Source organism: Trachemys scripta, chromosome 19 (assembly GCF_013100865.1).
Source record: "Trachemys scripta elegans isolate TJP31775 chromosome 19, CAS_Tse_1.0, whole genome shotgun sequence".
Classification (NCBI taxonomy): Eukaryota; Metazoa; Chordata; order Testudines; family Emydidae; genus Trachemys; species Trachemys scripta.
Genome location: NC_048316.1, coordinates 1876870 through 1897780, shown reverse-complemented (window position 1 = coordinate 1897780; position 20911 = coordinate 1876870). Strand labels below are relative to the sequence as shown.

General features: G+C 51.9%; 2 protein-coding genes across 2 annotated transcripts in view; one reads left to right on the top strand and one right to left on the bottom strand.

Moving 5' to 3' along the window:
* Positions 1-346: 346 nt before the first annotated feature.
* On the top strand, positions 347-1966 carry HES3 (hes family bHLH transcription factor 3). The gene is made up of 3 exons (XM_034753654.1): positions 347-430; positions 595-676; positions 1575-1966. The coding sequence occupies exons 1-3, from the start codon at positions 350-352 to the stop codon at positions 1964-1966; spliced, it is 555 nt and encodes a 184-aa protein (XP_034609545.1). The 5' UTR covers positions 347-349.
* A 14862-nt stretch (positions 1967-16828) lies between these two features.
* GPR153 (G protein-coupled receptor 153) overlaps positions 16829-20911 on the bottom strand; it is a 44635-nt gene continuing 40552 nt past the window's right edge. Inside the window, exon 6 of the mRNA XM_034753594.1 lies at positions 16829-19026. Coding sequence (XP_034609485.1) covers positions 18259-19026 — 768 coding nt within the window. The 3' untranslated portion in view covers positions 16829-18258. The remainder of the gene's footprint in view (positions 19027-20911) is intronic.

Genomic DNA, 20911 nt, shown 5'->3' with positions numbered 1-20911 from the left:
ACAGCTCCTGGGCCCCAGAATTCCCCCTTCCCCAGCTGCCCGCCCCCGGCCCTTGCCCCCCTCAGGGAGGCACTCAGCGCCTGAATGCCGGTATTGACATGTAAAGTGGGTCCCCGGTATAAATCCTGCCTCCCTCCCCCGGCTGCGAACTCCCGGGGCCGCTTGTTCCCGGAGAGGGGGAACATGGTCACCCAGCCCGGAGGGCAGGAGAAACCGCAGCTTTGCAGCTTCCGCAAGGTTTGCTAGCAGCACTCGGCCGGAGGAAAGAAGCGGGCCGGGGGCCGGGGGAGGGGTGAAAGCCAAACCCCGGTAACATTTCCCTTCTCCCCCGCAGATCTCAAAACCCTTGATGGAGAAGAAGAGGAGAGCCAGGATCAATGTGTCTCTGGAGCAACTGAAGGCTCTGCTAGAAAAGCACTATTCTCACCACGTGAGTCCCCCCCGTACCCGCTACCCCCCCCCCCCAGATCACCCCACTGTCTAGACAGGTTTCCCAGCGGGCACTTCTTGGCTCCGCATTTACAGTGGAACCGAATCACTCGGCTATGGCCCGTTCAGTACGTTATTGATGGCGGTGGGTCTCTCTCTCTCCAGATCCGAAAGCGCAGACTGGAGAAGGCAGATATCCTGGAGCTGAGCGTCAAGTACATGAAAAGCCTCCAGAATTCTGTCCAAGGTAAAACTTCCGTTGCCCTCCCGTCTCCCCGCGGGAGTCGCAGGGCTCATGGCGGTTGTCGCTGGGTAGAAGGGTCTTGGGTTAATCTGGATCGAAGCTCGAGGCTGCGGGGTCCCGCCGGTTACATCCCAATGATGCGAATCCACGAGCTGCGGTGCAAGGAGCCAGACTCTCCCCTGGGGCACCGGGGCGGCAGCAGTGTCTGGTTATTGGGCTGCCTTTGGCCGTGCCTGGGCTCCCTGAGCGCCCCAAGACACTGGTTTGAAATTTACTCCGGATTTAGATCCCACGCCCTGTTATATCGATGGCACCGAGTCCCGTGTGGACACGATTCTGGCCGGTCCCTTTGCTCTGTCAATTGCAGTTTCTATGAATCCCTTGGCGCCTCCGTGGCTCGCAGGCTGGGGCGGAGCAGTGCCGGACTGGCCGGAGAGCCCGCGGGGGTAACTGGACCCCCCAGCGGGGGAGGGGCCGAGTAGCAGCTGTTTTCCTGGCTTGTCTGCAGGCCGGATTAGGGCAGGCGCGCGCCGCGCGGATTGGCCCCGTCCTCCTCCCAAGAGCAGGTTGCACTAAGGCAGGACGGGCTGCGCGCGCAGGAGAGAGCCGCGACTAACGCAGCGTCCTGGATCCACGCGCCGCAGCTTGGCGAAGCGGGGCTCCCCCACTCCCCACCGGCTGTTCAGAGACCCCGCGCCCCACTGGCCAGGGGCCCAGCGCAGAGTCCGGGGCTCCCAGCGGTGCGGATCTGCAGGATGGGGCGGGCAGGAGCAGCAGTGATGCTATCGGGGTGGGGGGCTTGGCCCTGCAGGCTCCCGGCTGGCATTGATGGGGCGGGCTGGGGCCCTCCCCGGCGCCCGGGGGGGGGAGCCCGCTGCTGATCCGCTCTCCCTTCTCCCAGGGGCTGACTACCAGGCCGGCTTCCGGAGCTGCCTGCACGGGGTGAACCAGTTCCTGCTGCGCTCCGAGGGGGCCAGCGAAGCTTCCTCCTTCCACCTGCTGCAGGAGCTCGCCCGGGCCGCCCCGCGGGTGAGCGGCTCCGGCTGCAGGACCACGGACAGCAGCCCCCTCGCGCCGCGCCCGGAGCCCCGGGGCTCCCGGCCCGGCGGCCGCGCGGCCGAGCCGAGGGGGCCTGTGCAGAAAGCCGGCGGCTCCACCCAGCGCCCCCGGGCCCCTGGCGCTCCCAGCTCCCAGCCCCGGACTGAGCCGGGCGCTGCTGCCCCGCGGCGCGGCCCCGGGCAGCAAAGACCCTCCGGGCCCAGCCGGAGCCAGGCGCTGTGGCGGCCCTGGTAGCGCGCGAGCCTCCCCCACGCGCGGCTTGGTCAGGAGAACGCGGGCGGGCGGGGGCGGCTCCCTGCCCGCGGGCGCTAGAGCGCAGGAGGGACGTGCCCGGGGGTTAGGATCACCCCCGCTGGGCTCGGTCCTTCGCTAGCCAGCGCCCCGGGCGCGCAGAGCGCAGGGGCGGAGGGTCTCCGCCCAGCCGGGGAGATGCAGGACCCGGGGGACGCGTTTCATTGTTTTAAATATCGCCCCCGCTTCCAAGGGGCGCCGAGGCGGCAGCGTGTTTGTACCCGGCTCCCGGGTTTAATAAACCGGCTCCCACATCCTGTGTCTCGGTTTCTTTCCCCGCACGGCCCAGCAAGGGAGCTGGCGGGGTCAGGGATGACGTGGGAGAAAGAAACGCAACAAAGTTCCCGGAGAACCGAAGGCGCCTGCTCGCTCCCCGGGCCGCAGGGCGGGGGCGGAGGAGCTTCAAATATTAAAGGAGTTTGAACAAAACTCTCAAGGCAGCTGGGAGCGTTGAAACGCGGACCGGCGGGGAGCAAAGCGATGCTGCAAAAGGCAAAGTGCCCCCCAGAGCCGGGACATTGTCCGCGGGGAGCAGGGACCCGTGTAGGGCGGCCCATTGGCTCCAGCCAAGGCCCTGCAGGGGGGACACGATCCCGGGGAGGCTGCAGGGTTCAGAGCGTCTCCTGCCGCCTGGACAAACGCTCAAAGGGCGGCGACTGTGCCGGACATTTAGGCCCGTCCACACTAGACCCCGCCGGGAGCCGCCTTGCGCAGCCTGCCCGCAGAGCGCCGCGGTGGGGGACACACCCAGGCCCCTTTGCCTCGATCAGACTTCTCCCCCCCAACGCCTGGCAGTCACTGCTGCTTTCCACCCCAGAGCAAGTGCGCGTCCAGCCGCCAGCTCCTCACCCCCTAGGACCTTTCCTGCTGGGGGGACAGGAGGCTTCCATGGAAAAGAACATTTCGGCCTCTCCCTGAGCCTGAACCACTTAATGAAACAGGCAGGTGGGGATTAACCAGTGCGTCTAAAGTACCCCGCTTCAGCTCCTAATTCCTGAGACATTTTGCTCCCAAACCACCTAGCAAAAGCATCCTGTAGCTAACCCACGGCTAGCCTGACCCCAGGCCTCTCAGTAACTGGGACTATTCGCCTGCCAGTGCCAGCCCAGAGGGGGCCCTAAGCAGGAATACTCCCCCCGTGCCAAAACAGGCAGGTGCTTATAATGCAAAGTGACTAGGGGCCCCCCTGAGGGTTCAGGGCCCTAAGCAAGTGCTTAGTCTGCTTCGGCCTAGGGCCGGCTCTGGCCGCTTCACCCCTTGAATGGTGACTGAAGAAACTAGGCACTGGCAGAAACCCTGCACCATGCCAGGTCACTGCAGGCCTGCAGGGCCTGCCTTGCTGGACTGGGTCTGCTCCTGGCCACCGATCCGCTGGCAGTACCTGCAGCTCACATGCTGGTTGTGGGTTACTGGTAACGCGCCCCTGGACTGGATGCAGTTCCAGGCACCCACCCAAGGACTGTCTCTTTGTGTTGGGGGCCTGCCCTGTGTCCGGTGCCTAAGGGGGATAAAAAGCCACCGCAGGCCCTGCCCTGCAGAAGCTCCACCTTTTTGTGCCCTAGGACTCTCCAAGCACCTTTTCTCAGCACAGCTATTTAGCACAGTTCCGAATGGAAGGCGTCTGGGAGCAAGGGGGGTTGAGCTACATTTCAGCATTTGTTTCTTTCTTTTGGAAAAGCAGCCTCAGGCCCTTAGGTCCAAGCCCCAAATTTACCAGCTTTTATGTGCCAAAGACTAACAGGAAATGTTTAAACACCCCCACGTGCGTACATGTGTGTGGTTTATTAGGGAGAGATGTGTGACTTTCAACCTGGGGAGTGCTGTGAAGTATCACCGTGCAAAAAATATATACAAAGAGCACTTACAATTCTGTGATGTTGCTTCCAAGCCAGAGGTACTGTGCTGCATATCCAGTGAGTAGATAAGGTTGTACATTTAGCAGAAATTTACAAGGCCATTGCAGAGAAACTAAACAAATTCTTTGCCTCGGTCTTCACTGAAGAGGATGTGAGGGAGATTCCCACACCTGAGCCCTTCGTTTTAGGAGACAAATCTGAGAAACTGTCTCAGATTGAGGTGTCATTAGAGGAGGTTTGGGAACAAATTGAGAAATTAAACAAACAGAAATTAAACAGTAATAAGTCACAAGGACCAGATGGTATTTACTCAAGGGTTCTGAAGGAACTCAAATGCGAAATTGCAGAACTACTTACTGTGGTATGTAATCTGTCACTTAAATCAGCCTCTGTAACAGATGACTGCAGATAAGGTAATACCTATTTTTAAAAAAAGACTCCAGAGGTGATCCTGGCAACTACAGGCCAGTAAGTCAAACTTCCTTACCAGGGAAATTGGTTGAAAAGTATAGTAAAAAACCAGAATTATCAGACACATAGGTGAACATATGTTGGGGAAGCATCAACATAGCATGTGTACAGGGAAATCATGCCTCACCAATCTATTAGAATTCTTAGAGGGTGTCAGCAAACATGTGGACAAGGGTAATCCAATGAATACAGTGTACTTGGACTTTTAGAAAGTCTTTGACAAGGTCCCTCACCCAAGGCTCTTAAGCAAAATAAGCAGCTGTGGGTTAAGAGGAAGGGCCATCTCATGGATCAGTAACTGGTTAAAGGACAGGAAACAAAGGGTAGGAATAAATGATCAGTTTTCAGAATGGAGAGAGGTAAATAGCGGGGTCCCTCCAGGATCTGTACGGGGATCAGTGCTGTTCAACGTATTCATAAATGAGCTGTTAAAGGGGGTAAATAGTGAGGTGGCAAAGTTTGTAGATGATACAAAATTACTCAAGATAGTTAAGTTCAAAGCTGACTGCAAAAAATTACGAAGGGATCTCACAAAACTGGGTGATTGGACAAGAAAATGTCAGATGAAATTTGTTGTTGATAAATGAAAAGTACATAATTCCAACTATACGTACAAAATGGTGGGTCTAAATTAGATATTACCACTAAAGAAGAGATATTGGAATCATTGTGGATAGTTTTCTGAATACATCTGCTCAATGTGCAGTAACAGTCAAAAAAAGCTAACAATGTAAGTAACCAGTAGGAAAGGGATAGATAATAAGCCAGAAAATATCATAATGTCACTAGATAAATCTAGGGTATGCCCACATCTTGAATACTACATGCAGTTCTGATTGCCCCATCTCAAAAATATGTATTAGAATTGGAAAAAGTACAGAGAAGGGCAACAAAAATGATTAGGGGTATGGAACAGCTTCCGTATGAGGAGAGATTAAAAAGACTGAGACTGTTCATCTTAGAAAAGCGACGACTGAGGGGGATTATGATAGAGGTCTGTAAAATCATGCCTGGTGTGGAGAAAGTGAATAAGGAAGTTTATTACCCCTTCACATAACACAAGAAATAGGAAAAAAATAGGCAGCAGGTTTAAACCAAACGTAAGGAAGTACTTATTCACACAACGCACAGCCAACCTGTGGAACTCATTGCCAGGGGATGTTGTGAAGGACAGAAGTATAACTGGATTTAAAAAAGAATTGGATAAATTCATAGAGGACCAGTCCATGGCTATTAGCCAACATGGTCAGGGATGCAGCCCCATGCTCTGGGTGTCCCTAAACCTCTGACTGCCAGAAGTTGGGACTGGACAACAGGGGAGGGGTTACTTGATAATTACTAGAGCCCTGCAAATCCACGGATATCCACTTTATATCCACATCCACAGATGCCAATAAGTATATCCACGGACCATCGACATACCCGTAGGAAAACACCCTGGTTCAGTAGGAGAAAAACATCCTCATCAACCAGGCATAGTCTGCTAAGGACCATTGCACCAGCTAGCACGACCATGGTTGATGGTGTCCCACCAGGCTTCCTGTAGGGAAGTTCCCACTCTGTCTCAATCCTGTGAATCCATGAATCTCTGGGGCAGGCAGCACCAGGCAGGGGTAGGGATGCGCCCTTTGCCCGTGAATGGAGAGTTTGCGAGAACACAGACTGCAAACTGTAGTTTCTTTTGCACGGGTGGAAGGCTTTTGTTAGGGACTGCAGGGAGCATGCTTTGCAGGAACAGGAGGCAAACAAGGCCCAGACTTACAGTAAAGTGTCATTTATCATTTCGCCTCTCCCTCTGCTCGTGCGAGAGGGAGCTGCTTTTAGTGGGTTGCATTGAGATTCAAACTGTTACCTTCACTCTTGTGATTTCTCCCACCCACGCGCACGCTGCGTGCATACAGCCACTTCACCCCCAAGGGGCTCGCCCCGCTCAGAGCTTTCACCAACATTATCTTCAAAGTTGTGAATGGACTCCCAGGGAGCCAGATCCTCAGGTGGTGCAAACCTGAACAGCCGCATTGGCTTCAGGCTGTGCCCTTACACCAGGCTCTGGGTGTTCCTTGGCAGAAACATAGACCCGCCTGCTTATTAGCAGCTGCTAGGAAAACCCGCCAGTCCCCAAAAGATCATTTTACCTGCTCTGTCGGCATTTACTGAGGCATGTAGTGGTGTAGGATGAGCTGTAAGCGATTGCAGCCTCCCACCTCCCAGCCTGCCTTTGTGTCCTCCACCACCTCCCCGGGCAGGGTGTGCTCCAGGCACCTCCAGGGCTCTTTTCCCTTCACCCACACATTAAGTGGCACTAATTATGCACTAAGTAGCCAGTCATGTTTCGAGTTACACGGTAATTGAAGTGTTCCTCCAGCATGTCACAATCCTTTGTTGTTTGCTTTCCACACGCCGACCAGTGAAAGTTAATGCTAGCCGCTTCCACTGGCCCATGGTCAGCGTTCCCGGAGCAACCTGCTGACTTGTCTCCCCGACAGTCGTGGAGCGTAGGAGTGCTTTCTTTGGCTCTGTCTAGGTAAGATTTGTACCTAGAGCCCATCACCGTGTTATCTGTGCTGCACACAGCCCAGAACAGCAGGCCTTTCTCTCTGGGGCAGGGCAGGCATGCTCACTAAAGACAAGATGCAAAAAGTGAGTGTTGTAAAAAACTGGGGGGCAGGAGGGAGCAAGACTTACATGCTTTTCTGAGGACCCAGCATGTAGGTCCTGAGGTTTAACATGCCCCATTAAGGGAGGCCCCTCATCAAACCCCCCTTTGTGCAGGGCTGGTGCTAAACTCCCTGGGCTGAGAGTAACCGCCAGCCTGTGTCTGAAGGTAAGTGTTTTGGCGGGGGCCCGGAGTCAGCAGCAGGGCATCTCGCAGCTACTCCCTCCAGCTACTCAAGCAGCCCCAGGCCAGGCCCCTGGCCCCCAGCCCCCACCCTCCAATCAACCGCACCCCTGCATTACAAGAGAGCCAGTCCTCCGGCACCTCCAGGTGCTGTGGACAAGCCATAAGGAGCTTGCAGAGGGAAGGGAGGGCAGGAATTTCTAGCAACTCCCTGCACTGTCTCCTGGGATTTTCACTTTGGCTTGGAGCCTGCCGAGTGAGCAGCCAGGAGAAGAAAAGGCTCCGCTATTAACATGACACTGGGACTAGTCAAGGGGTAGAAGAGAGCTGATGGTGGAAGAAAAGGGCACTGGGGCCACGCTGCCACATCCCCCACTGCAGGAAGAGCTGAAGGCACAGGCACCCCTTCGCACTGTGAGCTGCAGCAGGGCCCAGCCAGGAGCTCTCTGCACTAAGTGCTGGCATCTCTCAGAGGTTGCTATGGGCAGCAGTTGGCGCAGCACATCCACGGCCATGGGGGTACAGAGTGGTCCAGATTGCTGCCTGTCTCCCTACCTGGGCACCTCCATGGTTATTTGTACCTGAATGGTCCCAGGGCCGGAGGGTTCTGGCTGGTAGGAACTAGCTTATTCTGCAGCCCAAGGCCTGGAGACTGCCAACTCCTCACCGGTCACACCAGCTGCTGATCTTACTACTCTCAACGATCCAGCAGCTGTTTGTCATGAGCGCGCTCAGACCTGGGACGTCTTCTATACAGCACGTCGCTCTGAAGAGTTGGAGAAACTGGGGTGCTAATGGCAGACCCTCCTTTTATGATATTCTTCCTTATGTCCACACCCTAAATTCCTACTTAAGGTGCCATCAGAGTTTCATCTTAGTCTATTCATTTACCATTCCCTCCCTCCCCCCGACATACTTCTCAACAGGGGGCTCTCTTTCCTACCTTAGATGACAGATGAGCATTGGCCTATCTAGATAGATGTAGTTTGTGTAATTATATTTTGCCATCATCGCCTGGTAATTCACAATCCAAAATTGTAGGGTTGCAGATGCGTGTAACTTCCATGTCTGGTGAGCTGCATGCTAGCTCATCGCTGGGCCTCAGAGAGAGGGAAGCGATTTCTGTCTCTTCCATTTCATGTTTTTCCCCATGAAGAGGAATTAGGGTAGAGCCTGTACAAGCTTGTGTTTGAACAACTGGTCACAAAAGGTCACATTGCTTCCTGGGCCAGCTGTCAGAGAAAGAGACTTCATCCCAGTCGCCAGCAGAGAGTGGAGACGGGCAGTTGTCCTATGAGTGAGCAGGGGCAGAAGAGTCATTTTAAAGCCCTGATCACTGCTAAGATCTCAGCATGTGAAGAAGTTTATTCAGGGGCATTTAGAAAGGGTTAATGATTAACCTTCCGGGTTATAAAATGTTTTACCCATCCAGTCTGCAACTGAACCACTAAGTGCCTTTCACAAAGAGAGGAAGGCAATTAAGCAGACCCATAAATGAGAGAGACATGCAAACCCTAGAGAGACAATATCCCACGCTATTGTCTGTGTTCCCCCTTTCATCCTTAGACATGGGGGAGGAGAGGGTTTTATTGCTCGGGGGATTGTCACAGCCGTAGTGCAGCAAAGACGGACATGTTGGTGGAGAATCTTCCCGAAAGCATAAGCCTTGATCATTCTTGTGTCTTATTGGCAAAGCCATAGAAGATCAAAACAAGGAAGCCAGGAGACCCCTTACAATAGGCCGGCTCCAAGAGGCGGAGGGTTTTAGAAAGACAGACATGCTTTCCCAGCGATGGGAGAGGGACACTGCCTCATCCCACAATTTTGCTCAGTGAATGACAACGATAAGTATCTTTCCAATGGCCATAATTTGATACAGTTTTGTTTTTAACCCATCCTAGTGTGGCTGCGAGAATCACAGCTGGTGAAAGCGCTCCTAGGTGAGATGCACAGCGGAGCGCCTGTACCGTTAATGATGCCAGACAGGCCGGGTCTCCTGGGACCCACTCACTGTTGCTTGGAATGGCTGGGCCTTCTTCGCAGTTGTCTTTAGCAGCGTTCTTTCACTGCTCCTGCCTTTTCCTGTGATCTCACGTTCCTACGGGAGAGAGAGGAAAGACACAGAGTGCCAGATCCTTCTTTGGTAGATGCTTTATGGAGCTCTTCCAGTTTCTGCTGACGTACCCTTATGCCCACACTAGGTACGTGTGACAGTGAATGGAAACGGCTTATGTTAATGTGCCTCACTTCACCACCACGCCTTCCTTCCAGCTCCAAAGGGAGCCTCCTGCCTCGTGTCCAAGTAGCCTCTCGGAGAGACAAAAGCCCTTTTACTCTCTGAAGCCGCCCCCTTGTTGGGGTCAGTGTGTCACAGCAAACAATGATGGGACTGTTCTGCAACTCTGCCCCTCTAGATGGCAGCACCGGCACACGCATGGAAGAGCCATTGCCTTGCCAGGCTGTGCAGAGAGGCTGAAGAGCGAAGAGCAGCAAGGATGCTAGAAAGATGACTGTGGCCTTACCAAAATCTCACTGCAGCCAATGGAGGATCTGGGTTTCTTTGCAAACCAGTGCCTGTGCAGGGGAGCAAATACCCCAGCCCGGCCAGCGCTGCTGAGCGAGGCTCCGGGGGCCTTGTGTCCCCCTGGGCAGCTTGTCAGAAATAAAGATATTAAGCTCTGTTGTCCAATGTCATTCCACCCAGCAGTGAAACTTCAGCCCCACTCTGCCCAAAGCTCAGCTGGAGTTCAGGTCCATGTTGCACAGGGAGGCAGACAGCCCCTTTTTTCTCTCCACTGTGCCTCGGATACCAAGGGAATGGGCGCGATACAAGAACCCAGAGAGAAGGCACATGTGGGTCCAAGTGGACAGGCTCATTCCTTCATGCACTGCAAGCATGAAGTGGAGTTTCTGAGCATTTGCCTGTAATTCCAGTCACTGTTTCCCCAGTTTCACCCTGCTGCTTTCATAACTAAGGGCAGCAGGTGATTCTCCTCCTGGTGGAGGATCCCTAACCCATCTTGCACAAGGCTGCCATAAAACATAAGTGAGATCATCTGACCAGAAGCTGGTGAGTCTGTCATGCAGTCTAGGCACTCATCCGACATCGCTTTTCAGCTCTCTCCAGGAAGCTCCTACCATCATGAGGCTGTGTCGACAGAGAACCCAGCCTTGACAAATCAGAACAAATGGGGAAATCTCTGCAAGATCAGACCTGCTAGTCTGCTCTCCATGTAGTCATAACTGGGGCCTGAAAGCTTAAAAACCATAAGTGTTCAGGTGTTACTCCAAACTCAGCTGTAGTCTGTGGAGGAGAGCAGGGAGGGGGGCAGGGCATACGTTCTCCTCCAGGGCATTGACTCACATGGTCCAGGATGAGAGAAGTCCTCACCATCAGCTGGCTGTTCAGTGAGTTGTGTGAACGCAGTTCGGCTCACCAGTGCAGTTTTTAGTGAGCAGGTGTGTCCTTCAAACTAACCTCAGACATTACTGGTACTAGGGATCGTACTTGCTGGCAATTCCTGCAGAGCAATCAACAGCTAGGGAGGGTTGAGATAAGCTCCAGCGCTGGGGCAGGTGGATCCTACTTGCTTGGATTCTGTTCTGGGGACTTCAGGTTCTGGTGCCTTTCCCCAGCACACAGCCCGCCTGCAGGACTCAAACACATTGAAGTTGGTACACTCAGCACTTAGCAATACAAGGAGTCATTCCCCATCCCCATGCACTACAGTGCCATTTCAAGGGGGGACATTGCAGACAACTGCCCAGAAATTCTTACTGATGCAAACAAAATGGAGCTGGTTCTGTCAGTTTTGATATCACTAAGTTCTGTTTTGGGACGAGCAGGCAAGCCCACTGGAGCAAGTGATAGCAGAAATGGGCCCAGGACAGAGTTTTGATGATTTAGGGTGGGGGTTTCCAAAAGTGCGTAATCATTTGGGAGCGCAAGTCCCAGGGAATGTAAGTGGGATTCCTGCTATTCCCAGAGTGCCTCGGGAGCAGGAATTGCTTCCCACTGTTGCACTGGGCCAGGGTTATGAGAATGCAGGAAAGCTGTGGCCTGCACCTGAAGAAATAGAAATGAAGTGCCAGGACAATGTACATACCAAGTAGCAAGGTGAATGGAGTGTAAACAATACGGAAGGGATTTTTATTCAGTCCTTTACAAAGAGAAACCCTCAAGTTGTCAAAAAAGAGCAAACTACAAACCAATCAGAAATACTGTGAATAAAATGCTTTAAACTTTATACTTAAGACAAATCCATTTAGACCAATAGAAAGAATTGTTGCAAAGCATCAACATCACTGACAGAATGGAGATCTTACAAATGCATAGTACACACAGAACAGTTTAAAGAAGTAGTTTGAGTTCCAACAAAAGTACCTTATTGGAATACATTGGAATTTACAAAACATCAATCATTATTGTGCAATAAAAAGACATTGTCTAGTTATCCCAAAGAACGGAGCAGCCTTTGTATTCTTTTTTTTTTCTCCAAAATTCAGTAAAAATCAGGATTGGCTCTCTGCGATACGGTGGCACAAAACACATTCTTTTCAGAATATTGCCTTTTGACACTAAAAATAGTTAAAAAGATACAGTACTACAAATTGTTAACAACTGCTTAAAGCCTTGTTCTCCCCTGGTTAGAGGTGAAACACAAAGAGGTCACCAACAGAATTATTAATAAATGACCAGCATCAATATTTTTAATCCTTAAAGGCACAACATCACTTTCTGGTGGTGGAATTTTATCAACAGGAATAAAACACCCACCCAGACGCTCTGTTTAACCCCTTGTTTCTAAGTTTGTGGTTCATTTTTTTTTATTGCAATTGAAAAATGAATTAGTTAGAATGGTTCATTTAAACATTGTGCATTCCAAATTATAAGCATACCTCACACCTGTCCCTAGACACAGAGACTCTCTTCACTCACTTAACAGGAGAAATCTCATTCTCCAGGACCCAGTTGAGAAGAGCTCAAGATTGAGTATTTTTTGCTTATGACAAAACTAAGGATTCAAATGTAACACTGAAACTGACTGTGTTTCTTTAATGTTTCATTCATGGCTTTGAAGTTTAAGTGAATTAATGGCAGGATCTGGATTGTTCTTTTACAGTCAGGATTAGATTTGTCAAAAAGAAACACACCTCAAACCCAACAGAATTCAACGGGTGGCTCCAATTTCAGAGGAGTTGAATTTTGGTTCCAAATGCATTTTATTTTCAGTCTAGTGCAGTTGGCAGCACTTTATGTGTATAATTGAAATCAGTCTATTTCAGTAAAATGTACCGGTTCTTTGAATTCTGTTTGCATTTGTATGCTTCAGACCATCAGTGACAACTCAACTGCGGCTCTGTCTGTTGACTCTTTCTCTGGAAAAGGCGGCAGAGTTTTCTGGCGATCCGTTATAGACTATTTCTTGCAGCGGAGGAGGATTCTCCCACTCCTTCTTCACATTCAGGCAAAGCAGATAGTTTAGCCACATGCTTTCCCTGGAATTCCTTTCCCCATCAGTGCTGATTAACAAGGTACCAGGGGCTACACAGGGGCCGCTCAGTACTCTCGCTGTGCAGGGAATTGGGGCAGCAGGCAGCATTCTTTAAGGAACTGGTACCAATGGTACTCTGCACTCAAAAGCACTTTTCACTGAGGGATCACAGCCCCGTGAGAAAGGCAAACGTTACTAAACTGCCACCACATCTGAGGAAACCGAGGCACACAGAAGTGGTGTGAGCTTGGACAAGTCACTTGTCCAATGAACAGCGGAGCCATGAACAGGATCCAGGAGTCCTGCCTCGCAGCCCCTCCAGACCCAACCGGCCTCCCTGTGCAGAGCAGGAAGGTTATCGGAGAGATGCTTTCTATTTACCCCCACCCCAGGGCAATCGGGGCTGATGGGAAAGGAAATGGCAGAGAACTACAGGGCGAGGCAGAGGCCCTGGTCACAGTCTTGTCAGCCCTCCTGAGCATGCTGCTGACACCCTTCAGTGCTCGCTTGTGAGCTAGCGAAATCTCACGTACTAGAAAATAAGCCGCTGGGGCACAGAGTCCCGTCAAAAGCGCTACTGCTAACTGTTCTATGGCATATGTATATTTTCTGTTCTCAGACAGCTCCTGCTAGCACCGGGGAATCTCAGCTGAGAGTGTAGCTGGTCTAACTCAAAGAAATGCAAGAGTACATGAAACCAATACATGCATGTTACCATATTTTACAATATATATCGGGTTGCATTCACACAAGCATAACATCATCACAGACCAGGGAGGGAATGTCCCTCTTTATGCAGCACGTGGGGACTGCCCGTGAATACGGCATGCAGCTTGGGGCATCCCCATTCCAGGTGGCTAAAACAAATCGGAGGGGATCAAGATAGAGGGGCCCAGAGCATGATAGGTTCAGAGGGGCTGCTGACCTAACCAAACACTGAAAGAGCTAAGTATGAATAACTCAGCAGAGAGACCAGTAAGAGCGGCAGGGAACAGCCACAGTGTAAGTACTTGACAGAGAGCAGTGAGTTTATCAAAGGGAAAGTTTAGGGTGGAAGTCAGGACAACTGTCCTAACGATCTTGATAGGACTCGGGAAGAGTCTCCCCAGGGAAAGAGGGTTAGCACTTCACCGGGAATGTGTGTTAATGCTAAACAATCTGTTCCACTTTGTATTAACCTGGGGCACTGGGAATACCTTTCCCAGACCTGCAGAACAGCTCTGTGGGGCTTGAAAGTGTCTCTCTCACCAACAGAAGTGGGTCCAATAAAAGATTATCTCACCCGCCTTGTCTCTCTGATATCTGGGGACCAACACTGCTACACAACACTGCAAAATAGTAGGTTCTATAGTCAAATGTAACTTTTGCAACAATGATTCTCCCTCTGTTATAGGCTGCTATTAAAAAACCACAATATTCATCCCTTCCAAGCCGTCTGGAAAGGGCTATACGTGGGCACACTATCAGATATGACGACCAGCCATATGGCTTCTGCTCCGCAAATGCAGACCTCGGGGTAAAAACATACGCCCATTTCCTGATAACCCCTGCAGGACAGAAGAGCACTATGAACACCCTGGCTGCCGAGCAGAAAGGCCACGTCTTCTCTTAGCAACTCGATGTACAACTTGCCACTTCTGTCCCCGCCACCTGCAATGGCTGGGAATGGGGCAGAGTGACCCACTCCAGGCAACTCGGAGGCACTGGCAGGCTCCAGGGAGATTCACATCCAAGCCGCTTTGCACAGCAGGGTGGATTAGGCTGACGCAGACCTTTGAGGTAATAGACTGGAAGGTAAAAATAGAAGGTAAAAAATGGCAGGGAAATCCCGATGGCTCTTACCTTCCCCAGCCCTCTAATGCTGCCTTTGGGGGACTGATTTCTAAAGGTGTTTAACATACACTGCAACCTGAGACTAGACGTTACTTGTTCACAGAACTCGCCATGCTCCAGGTTTCCTACTTCCAGGGAGCAAGTCAGAGGGGATTGGGAGTCAAGACTGGGGCTGTCCTCCCTGGGCGATTTTGGGGGCAAGACCCTTCCCGTCTCTGTGCCTCAGGGCTGCAGAGCAGCACCAGGGTAGCCAGCGATGCGATTTCAAAGTGATGTAGTTAAACTGGTGCAAAAGGCTATGTGAACGTGTCTTTCGGTCTAAGCCAGGCTTATCTCAGTTTAGCTGAAATTGACTAGGAAGAGGGTTAAACTAAACTGGAATAAGCCACTCCTGAACCGAAATACAAGGATGCACACAGGCAGGTGCCGGGCAGGGGCCCCATCCTTACATCAGAGCTCAGCCAACACCAGGGGACGTCATGCTGCACCATAAGCAGTCTGGACACAGACAAGGACTCTACCTCCCCACCAGTAAAATGGCCCAATTCACGTATGTTTGCAAAGCACTCTGGCTCTTTTGGAGCGAGCGATGTGCTAAGCACCGTCAGGGAGTGTATGTAGCTCAAACACAGATTTTAAGAAGACCAGGCTGAGGGAAGCAACAGAAAAGGATTGAACCCCTTTGCAAGCCAGATACTGTAACCCTCAAGCCCCAGCCTACGCCCAGGAGTTGAAGAAGAGGGGGGGCTACAGCTAGAGAAACAGGAGTAACAGCCTGGTGGGTGGATTAACTGATGGGCAGAAATATCTGCATTAGAGGTGCAAGCCAACTGGAACAGGAAACACGATGAGAGCCCAGCAGAAAGCCGGCCACTCCTCCCTGCTCTTCCAAGGCACCAGCATCTATCAGCTGATGCACATAACAGGGAGGGGTGCTACTGTAGCAGGTGCGTTTTGGCTCTGTTGGGAGGAGCAGACTAGACTTCGACGTGGCAACTCTCAGTATTTTCCAGGGTACATTGGCGGGGCTTGGGAAATAATCAGTGAATATTTCCGTTTTCTCTCTGCCTGTAATCAGGGTTTTTTCCTATTAGCCAAAATTGTATCCCAGTTATGAACTGCAGGGCAGGACACTGAAGCCTTCCACAGCTCTGAACTGGTTCAAGGAGCTAACAGCAAGCATGGCAGGGCCGGGACATATGCGTTGTTAATGCTGGATACACAATCAGTGCAGAGTGCCTGCCACGGGGTACCAGTGTTCAAGTGGAAAAGTCAAAGCAGAGATGCATCGCTGAGGCTTCAGTTCCCCCCATTAGCAGTGTTCAGACGGGGGCTGGGAAGGGAACAGAAATGGCTGTGCCAGACCCATGCTTCTGATTGCTGCAGTTGGGGAAGAAAAGGAGTGTGTGTGTGTGTGTGGGGGGGGGTACCAGTCATCACCAGCTTTGTTTTTTGCACTTCAAACATTGCTTGTTTTAGTTTTAAGGACACAGAAATTAGCTCCACAGAGTGAACCTGCCACTTTACCTTTAGCTTGTGTCTGTATCAGCGGTGAAACCACAGGATACAAATTAGCTGGATTTCACAACATGAACCCAAAGGAGCAGGAGGCACCAATTCTCCAGTTTCATGCAGGTCCGGAGCAACAAGGCTGAGATCTACACGAATGCACAAGAGCAATGGAGCCTCGTGCGAGCCTGTACAAACGGGTCTTGTGCAAGCCTGTACAAGAAATGGATCCTCGGGCTGTGGCAGAACCCACGAGCAGTCTGACTCTAGGAACTACGACTCTCAGCCTCGGCAGTGAGTTATGAAGATGCACTAAGTGAATCACAGATCTGTCTGCGGTCACCGGCCATTACAGAATCCAGAAAAATGGGCCTAATTCACTTAGCCTGTCTTAAAGCTGGCCTCTGTTCTTGGTCCACTGGAGCCAGTGTCATTAGCTTATCAGGTACCAATCTTCTCCTTTTTTTCCCCTAGAGAAATCAGGTATAAAATTTAATTCACAGTAATTAAAAAAACAACAATGAGGGTTCAAGTATTACAAAATACTGAGCCCCTTTCCCCTTGCCTGGCCCTGGGCTCTATACGCTTCTTAGCTTAGCTCGATGCTGTTAGTTCCCTTCCATTATGCAAGACACTGTACGCACATGCACCCTACACAGACTCAAAAAGTAGCACTTGGAAATTGGTAAGGGTCACGAGTGGAATGTAACTTCTCCCCACGAGCGAGAGTCCTAGTGAAACAAAGGAGCTCACAGAAAGTCTCTAGCCCCCCCCCCCCCCCCGCCTGCCCGCCTTCCCCTGGACCCCCCTCTCCCTTCAGGCAGAACAGAGTGATCCTGACTCCACGGAGTTCGTGGCATTGTAGCAGAACAGCAGGTTAACCCAGAGGCCTGGACACCGCCATTGAAATGGAAATGTCGCCTCCTCTTCCCTCCTGACCCACCTCTCTTTGTGGCTCACAGACAGTGTCAAGAAAGGACAGAAGAGACACACTGGTTTTGTCGGTGATTAACTCAGCCTTTCGCTGGCAACAAAAGCTTTTCAGTGCCTGAATTCTGCCCAGTGTATCAATGTTCCCTGCAAAACACACCCCATTCTTCTGCCCTCAGAAAGGCCTTGCCCTCAAATGCGGTGGAGGAGAGAGGGGGGGAGAGGCTGAGTTTGTCAGCCCAGAGCAATCTCTGCCTGGGTCTTGTTTTTAATCACATCAATAGGGGAAGAAGAAAACACCCTAATTTTTTCTAAATGTCAAAACTGAATCTGTTCGCTCTGCTCAGGAAGCAGCTGTTTCTGTCTGGAGCAGCCTGGATGCATTGCGATGGCCAGACGCACAGCACGCTCTAGCAACAACATCAGCCGAGTGTTGCCATAATGTTTTCTTACCTGCCATATGCTGAGCCCCATGTCTCCATCTGACTGTTATTCACCACACACGTGACTAACCCAACTCCGTAACAGCGCTCGGTCTGTTCCCAGAGCACGAACACCGGCCAGTTCGTACTGTTCAATCCTCCTTTCCCCAGACAGAGAGGGAGCCAGGTCTTGGATAAGTCACACACACACGCACACGCACACACACACACACACCAGCTCCGCACTATTAGGCACTGTAGTGTCAGGCTACCGTACCTTGGAGATAAGGCTGCTTCCCTTGGTGAGCCAACCGCTCTGACTAAAATGAGAAATATCTTTATTCTTCTCTAAAGGAAACGCAAGCTCAACTTTCAACCCCAGCCTGAACAGGAGGATGCAGCGTTAGCGATCACTAGAGAGATAAATGATGCACGTGTTACAGCTACTAATAAATACCAGGAGAGAACATGGGGTTCAACTAAACCCCCACCAGCCTTTTACAGACGGCACAATCCTGCTGCCCAGAATAAAGCAGAGTATTCGCTCTGTGCTGCAGCCCCTGCTCCGATCCCCCCATCCCAGGCTCCCCTGCCAGCCACACACAGAAAGGGTCTGGAAGGACCAGGCTGTGGTTTTGTCCACCTGAGTAGGAATTTCAAACATTTTTACACCATCCTCAGATCAGACATTCCTTTCTGGGACATTCCACATTAGTCTCTCGGCCTCCCTTTTTTTATGCATGAGACAACGTCAGATTTCTTTGGTGCTTTGCTCAGCTCCCGCTACTAAACCAAGACCACCTCTTTGAAGGACGTAAGGAAAGCCATAGAAAACCAACACACACGGCAGAGGTGGCATTGGGGTCCAGCACACCTGCTCCTAGGAGGCCGAGCCGATGGAGTCGGAATGAAATGTTATATACCCAGATGAAGCAGAAGGGGAGCTTAAAAAGCTAGTGCTGCTTCCTTTGCTCCCACCTTTCTGTAGATTGTCCTGCTCCCCCCAGGAGATGCTCAAACTCGTCCGAAATCCCCCTGACTCGGAGCAGCTGCTGCTTGCTGGGCGGCTGTCTAGTGCCTGGGCCTCCCCGAGTTCGAAGGGAGTTTGTCCCCTGCAGGGGTCTCTGTTTCCCTCGGGAAAGAGGCATCTGGGGTCCTCCTGGGCACGGAGAGGCCTGGGCACAGCGAGGGTGCAGCCCTTCCCCTGCGCCGAGAACCTCCGCAGCACCTGAGGCTCCCGCTCAAAGTCGGTCAGAGGGAAGTTGGAGCGCACGCTGGCCTGGGGCAGAAAAGACTCAGGGAGGAGGGAGACGGAAGACGAGTGCATGGGGCTTTTCCTGGGGCTGGGCAGGGGACTCTCGTCAATGAAGTTCACCACTTCCTCCTTGCTGAAGCACTTGTACAGGTCCTTGCGGGAGAGCGGCTGGAGTGAGATGACGCTCTCCGCAGACTTCCGGCGCTTGCGGTAGGGGAGTCGCTCCTCGTGGTAGGAGGTCAGGCTGCTCCTCCTCCGTGAATGCCGCGGGATGAGGAGGTGGGCCAGCCTGGCCGCGTCCTCACCTGCCCCCCAGCGCTGGAGGTAGGCTGAAATCTGGCCCGTAGTCCAAATGTCCGTTTCATCGTGAGAATAACGCCTCAGAGGCGGGACCTGGAGAAGAGGGGAGAAAATACAACACGGGTCAGCCTTCCCCGCCTGGCCTGGGAGCTTCGTCGTCAGAGCTATGGAGTCATGTCAAACAAAACATTTATGGCACGTCAATGACTTGGTGCTGGATACAAACAGATCAGAGAAAGTCCTGACTGCCTGGTGCTCCTGCCGGAGGCCAGGGCAAGCTGGACACAGCTCAGTGCAGACACACATTAGGCATTTATGGTGCTTCCTCAAGCATTTTCCATGCGGGTGGCACAGGGAGGGTCTAACCCCCGGGGAGAGGTTCCACAGGGTCCCCAGAGCTGCTGCCAGTGCTGTGCTGGTGGCACCGTGACTGGAGCTAAGGCCGAGAAGAACATCCCTTTCCAAAGCCGTGCGTTTTCACTGACTCCTGCTGAGTCGCTGTGCTACGGAACGATCTCCCGCACTGTGCAGTGGCAGGATGGTGTGACGGACGGGACACTGGACAGGGACTCAAGAAACCCGGCTCCAATGCTAACTCTCTGTGTGACCTTGGGCAAACTGCTTCTCCTCTCTGGGTCCATGTTCCCCTCCCGCCCTGGGTCCGTTGGGATGACACGTTCTTTGGGGCTGTGCCTGGCACAACGGGGACTGGCCTCAGTGGCACTACCATGGTGCAAATTAACAACAACTGATTGCTGGGAAACAGAGAAAGTGGAAATGGAATAGGCGCACACAAGAGCAATGAACCCGGCTGCCCAACTTCTGGTACTCGCAGCTGCTCCAATTTTAAGTAAGCCTGTAAAGTTTTAGGACACAACATGGGTTTGGGGGGGTCAGTGCTACCGCAAAGTGATTCTGAGGGAATAATGCTGACATCTGTCGGTTCCACTGGGTCTCAGAAGCAGGCAGTAAAATACAGAGCAAGTCGATTACACACAGCCTTTCTTACGGCCATCTCTCAAGGTGTTTCGCATGCAATAAGAGACAGTCCAGAGGTTTATCATTTGGACAAGGCCTCATCTTGCACAATGTACTTTGCTGTTTTAAAGGCCAAGTCTGGAATCACAGCAAATTCAGAGGGTGCTGTATCCTGGGGTGTGAGCTCCATTTTGGAACAGTCAGGAGCCCGCCACGAGGGGAGCTCCAGTCAGCTGTTCTTGGGCTGAGACCCCTGATGGGTGCAAGCAACTGCCAAAAGTTAATTTGACAGTTACAAGGAAACTCCACGGATCCCTCAAAACTGGACAAGCAGAGTGAATTGACGTACTCCAGGCTGATCTGCTGGCCAATATTAAACCTTTTCTTACAAGTGATTGTGTGGAGCAGCCGGAGTGCAATGGGGCAGCTGTGAAAATCGGCCATGCCCTAGAAAATCCTGACTGATTTTCCGCCAATCAGAATGTGGCACATTCTGGTAGGTTTGTAATTAATGTTTATAAAAACTTCCAATAAATGAATTATTACTTGTCAATTGTTTAATTCCTCAGGGCTGCCCTCCTTCGGTGTGGTCAGCACTATAATCAAGTATACTAAAAAAAAATACAAACAGAATAAAGTGGGGGAGGGGAGGTTTGCATCTTACAAGGTCACTGATCAATGAGAGAGCACACAACAGCAAAGCAGAATAAGCAAAGGTCAAGCAAGGTCTCACCTAGGGGTCAGCGAGCCAAGGGACAGTTACTTTGTCCAGGGACTTTAAACGGCTCCAGTAATGGCCAGTCCATCTTTTATACAGTTACTTTGCTCCCATTCACCCGTCTGCTGCGCTGCCGTCACCCACTAACTTTCCACTGAACTCCATGGAATGGTAAGACATGCTCATCCACACAGCACCAACTGGGCTCTTCCTGGCTGTGCCTGGGACGCAGGGCAGGCAAGCCAGTGCTCGCCGTCTGGACACTTGACAGCAGGCAAGGTA

What these genes read in the sequence shown, in the direction of transcription:
- HES3 (XM_034753654.1), top strand. Translation starts at nt 350, where the DNA reads ATGGAGAAGAAGAGGAGAGCCAGGATCAATGTGTCTCTGGAGCAACTG. An exon ending in AAAAGCACTATTCTCACCAC is followed by an intron (nt 431 to 594) that starts GTGAGTCCCCCC and finishes CTCTCTCTCCAG; the next exon opens with ATCCGAAAGCGCAGACTGGA. An exon ending in CCTCCAGAATTCTGTCCAAG is followed by an intron (nt 677 to 1,574) that starts GTAAAACTTCCG and finishes CCCTTCTCCCAG; the next exon opens with GGGCTGACTACCAGGCCGGC.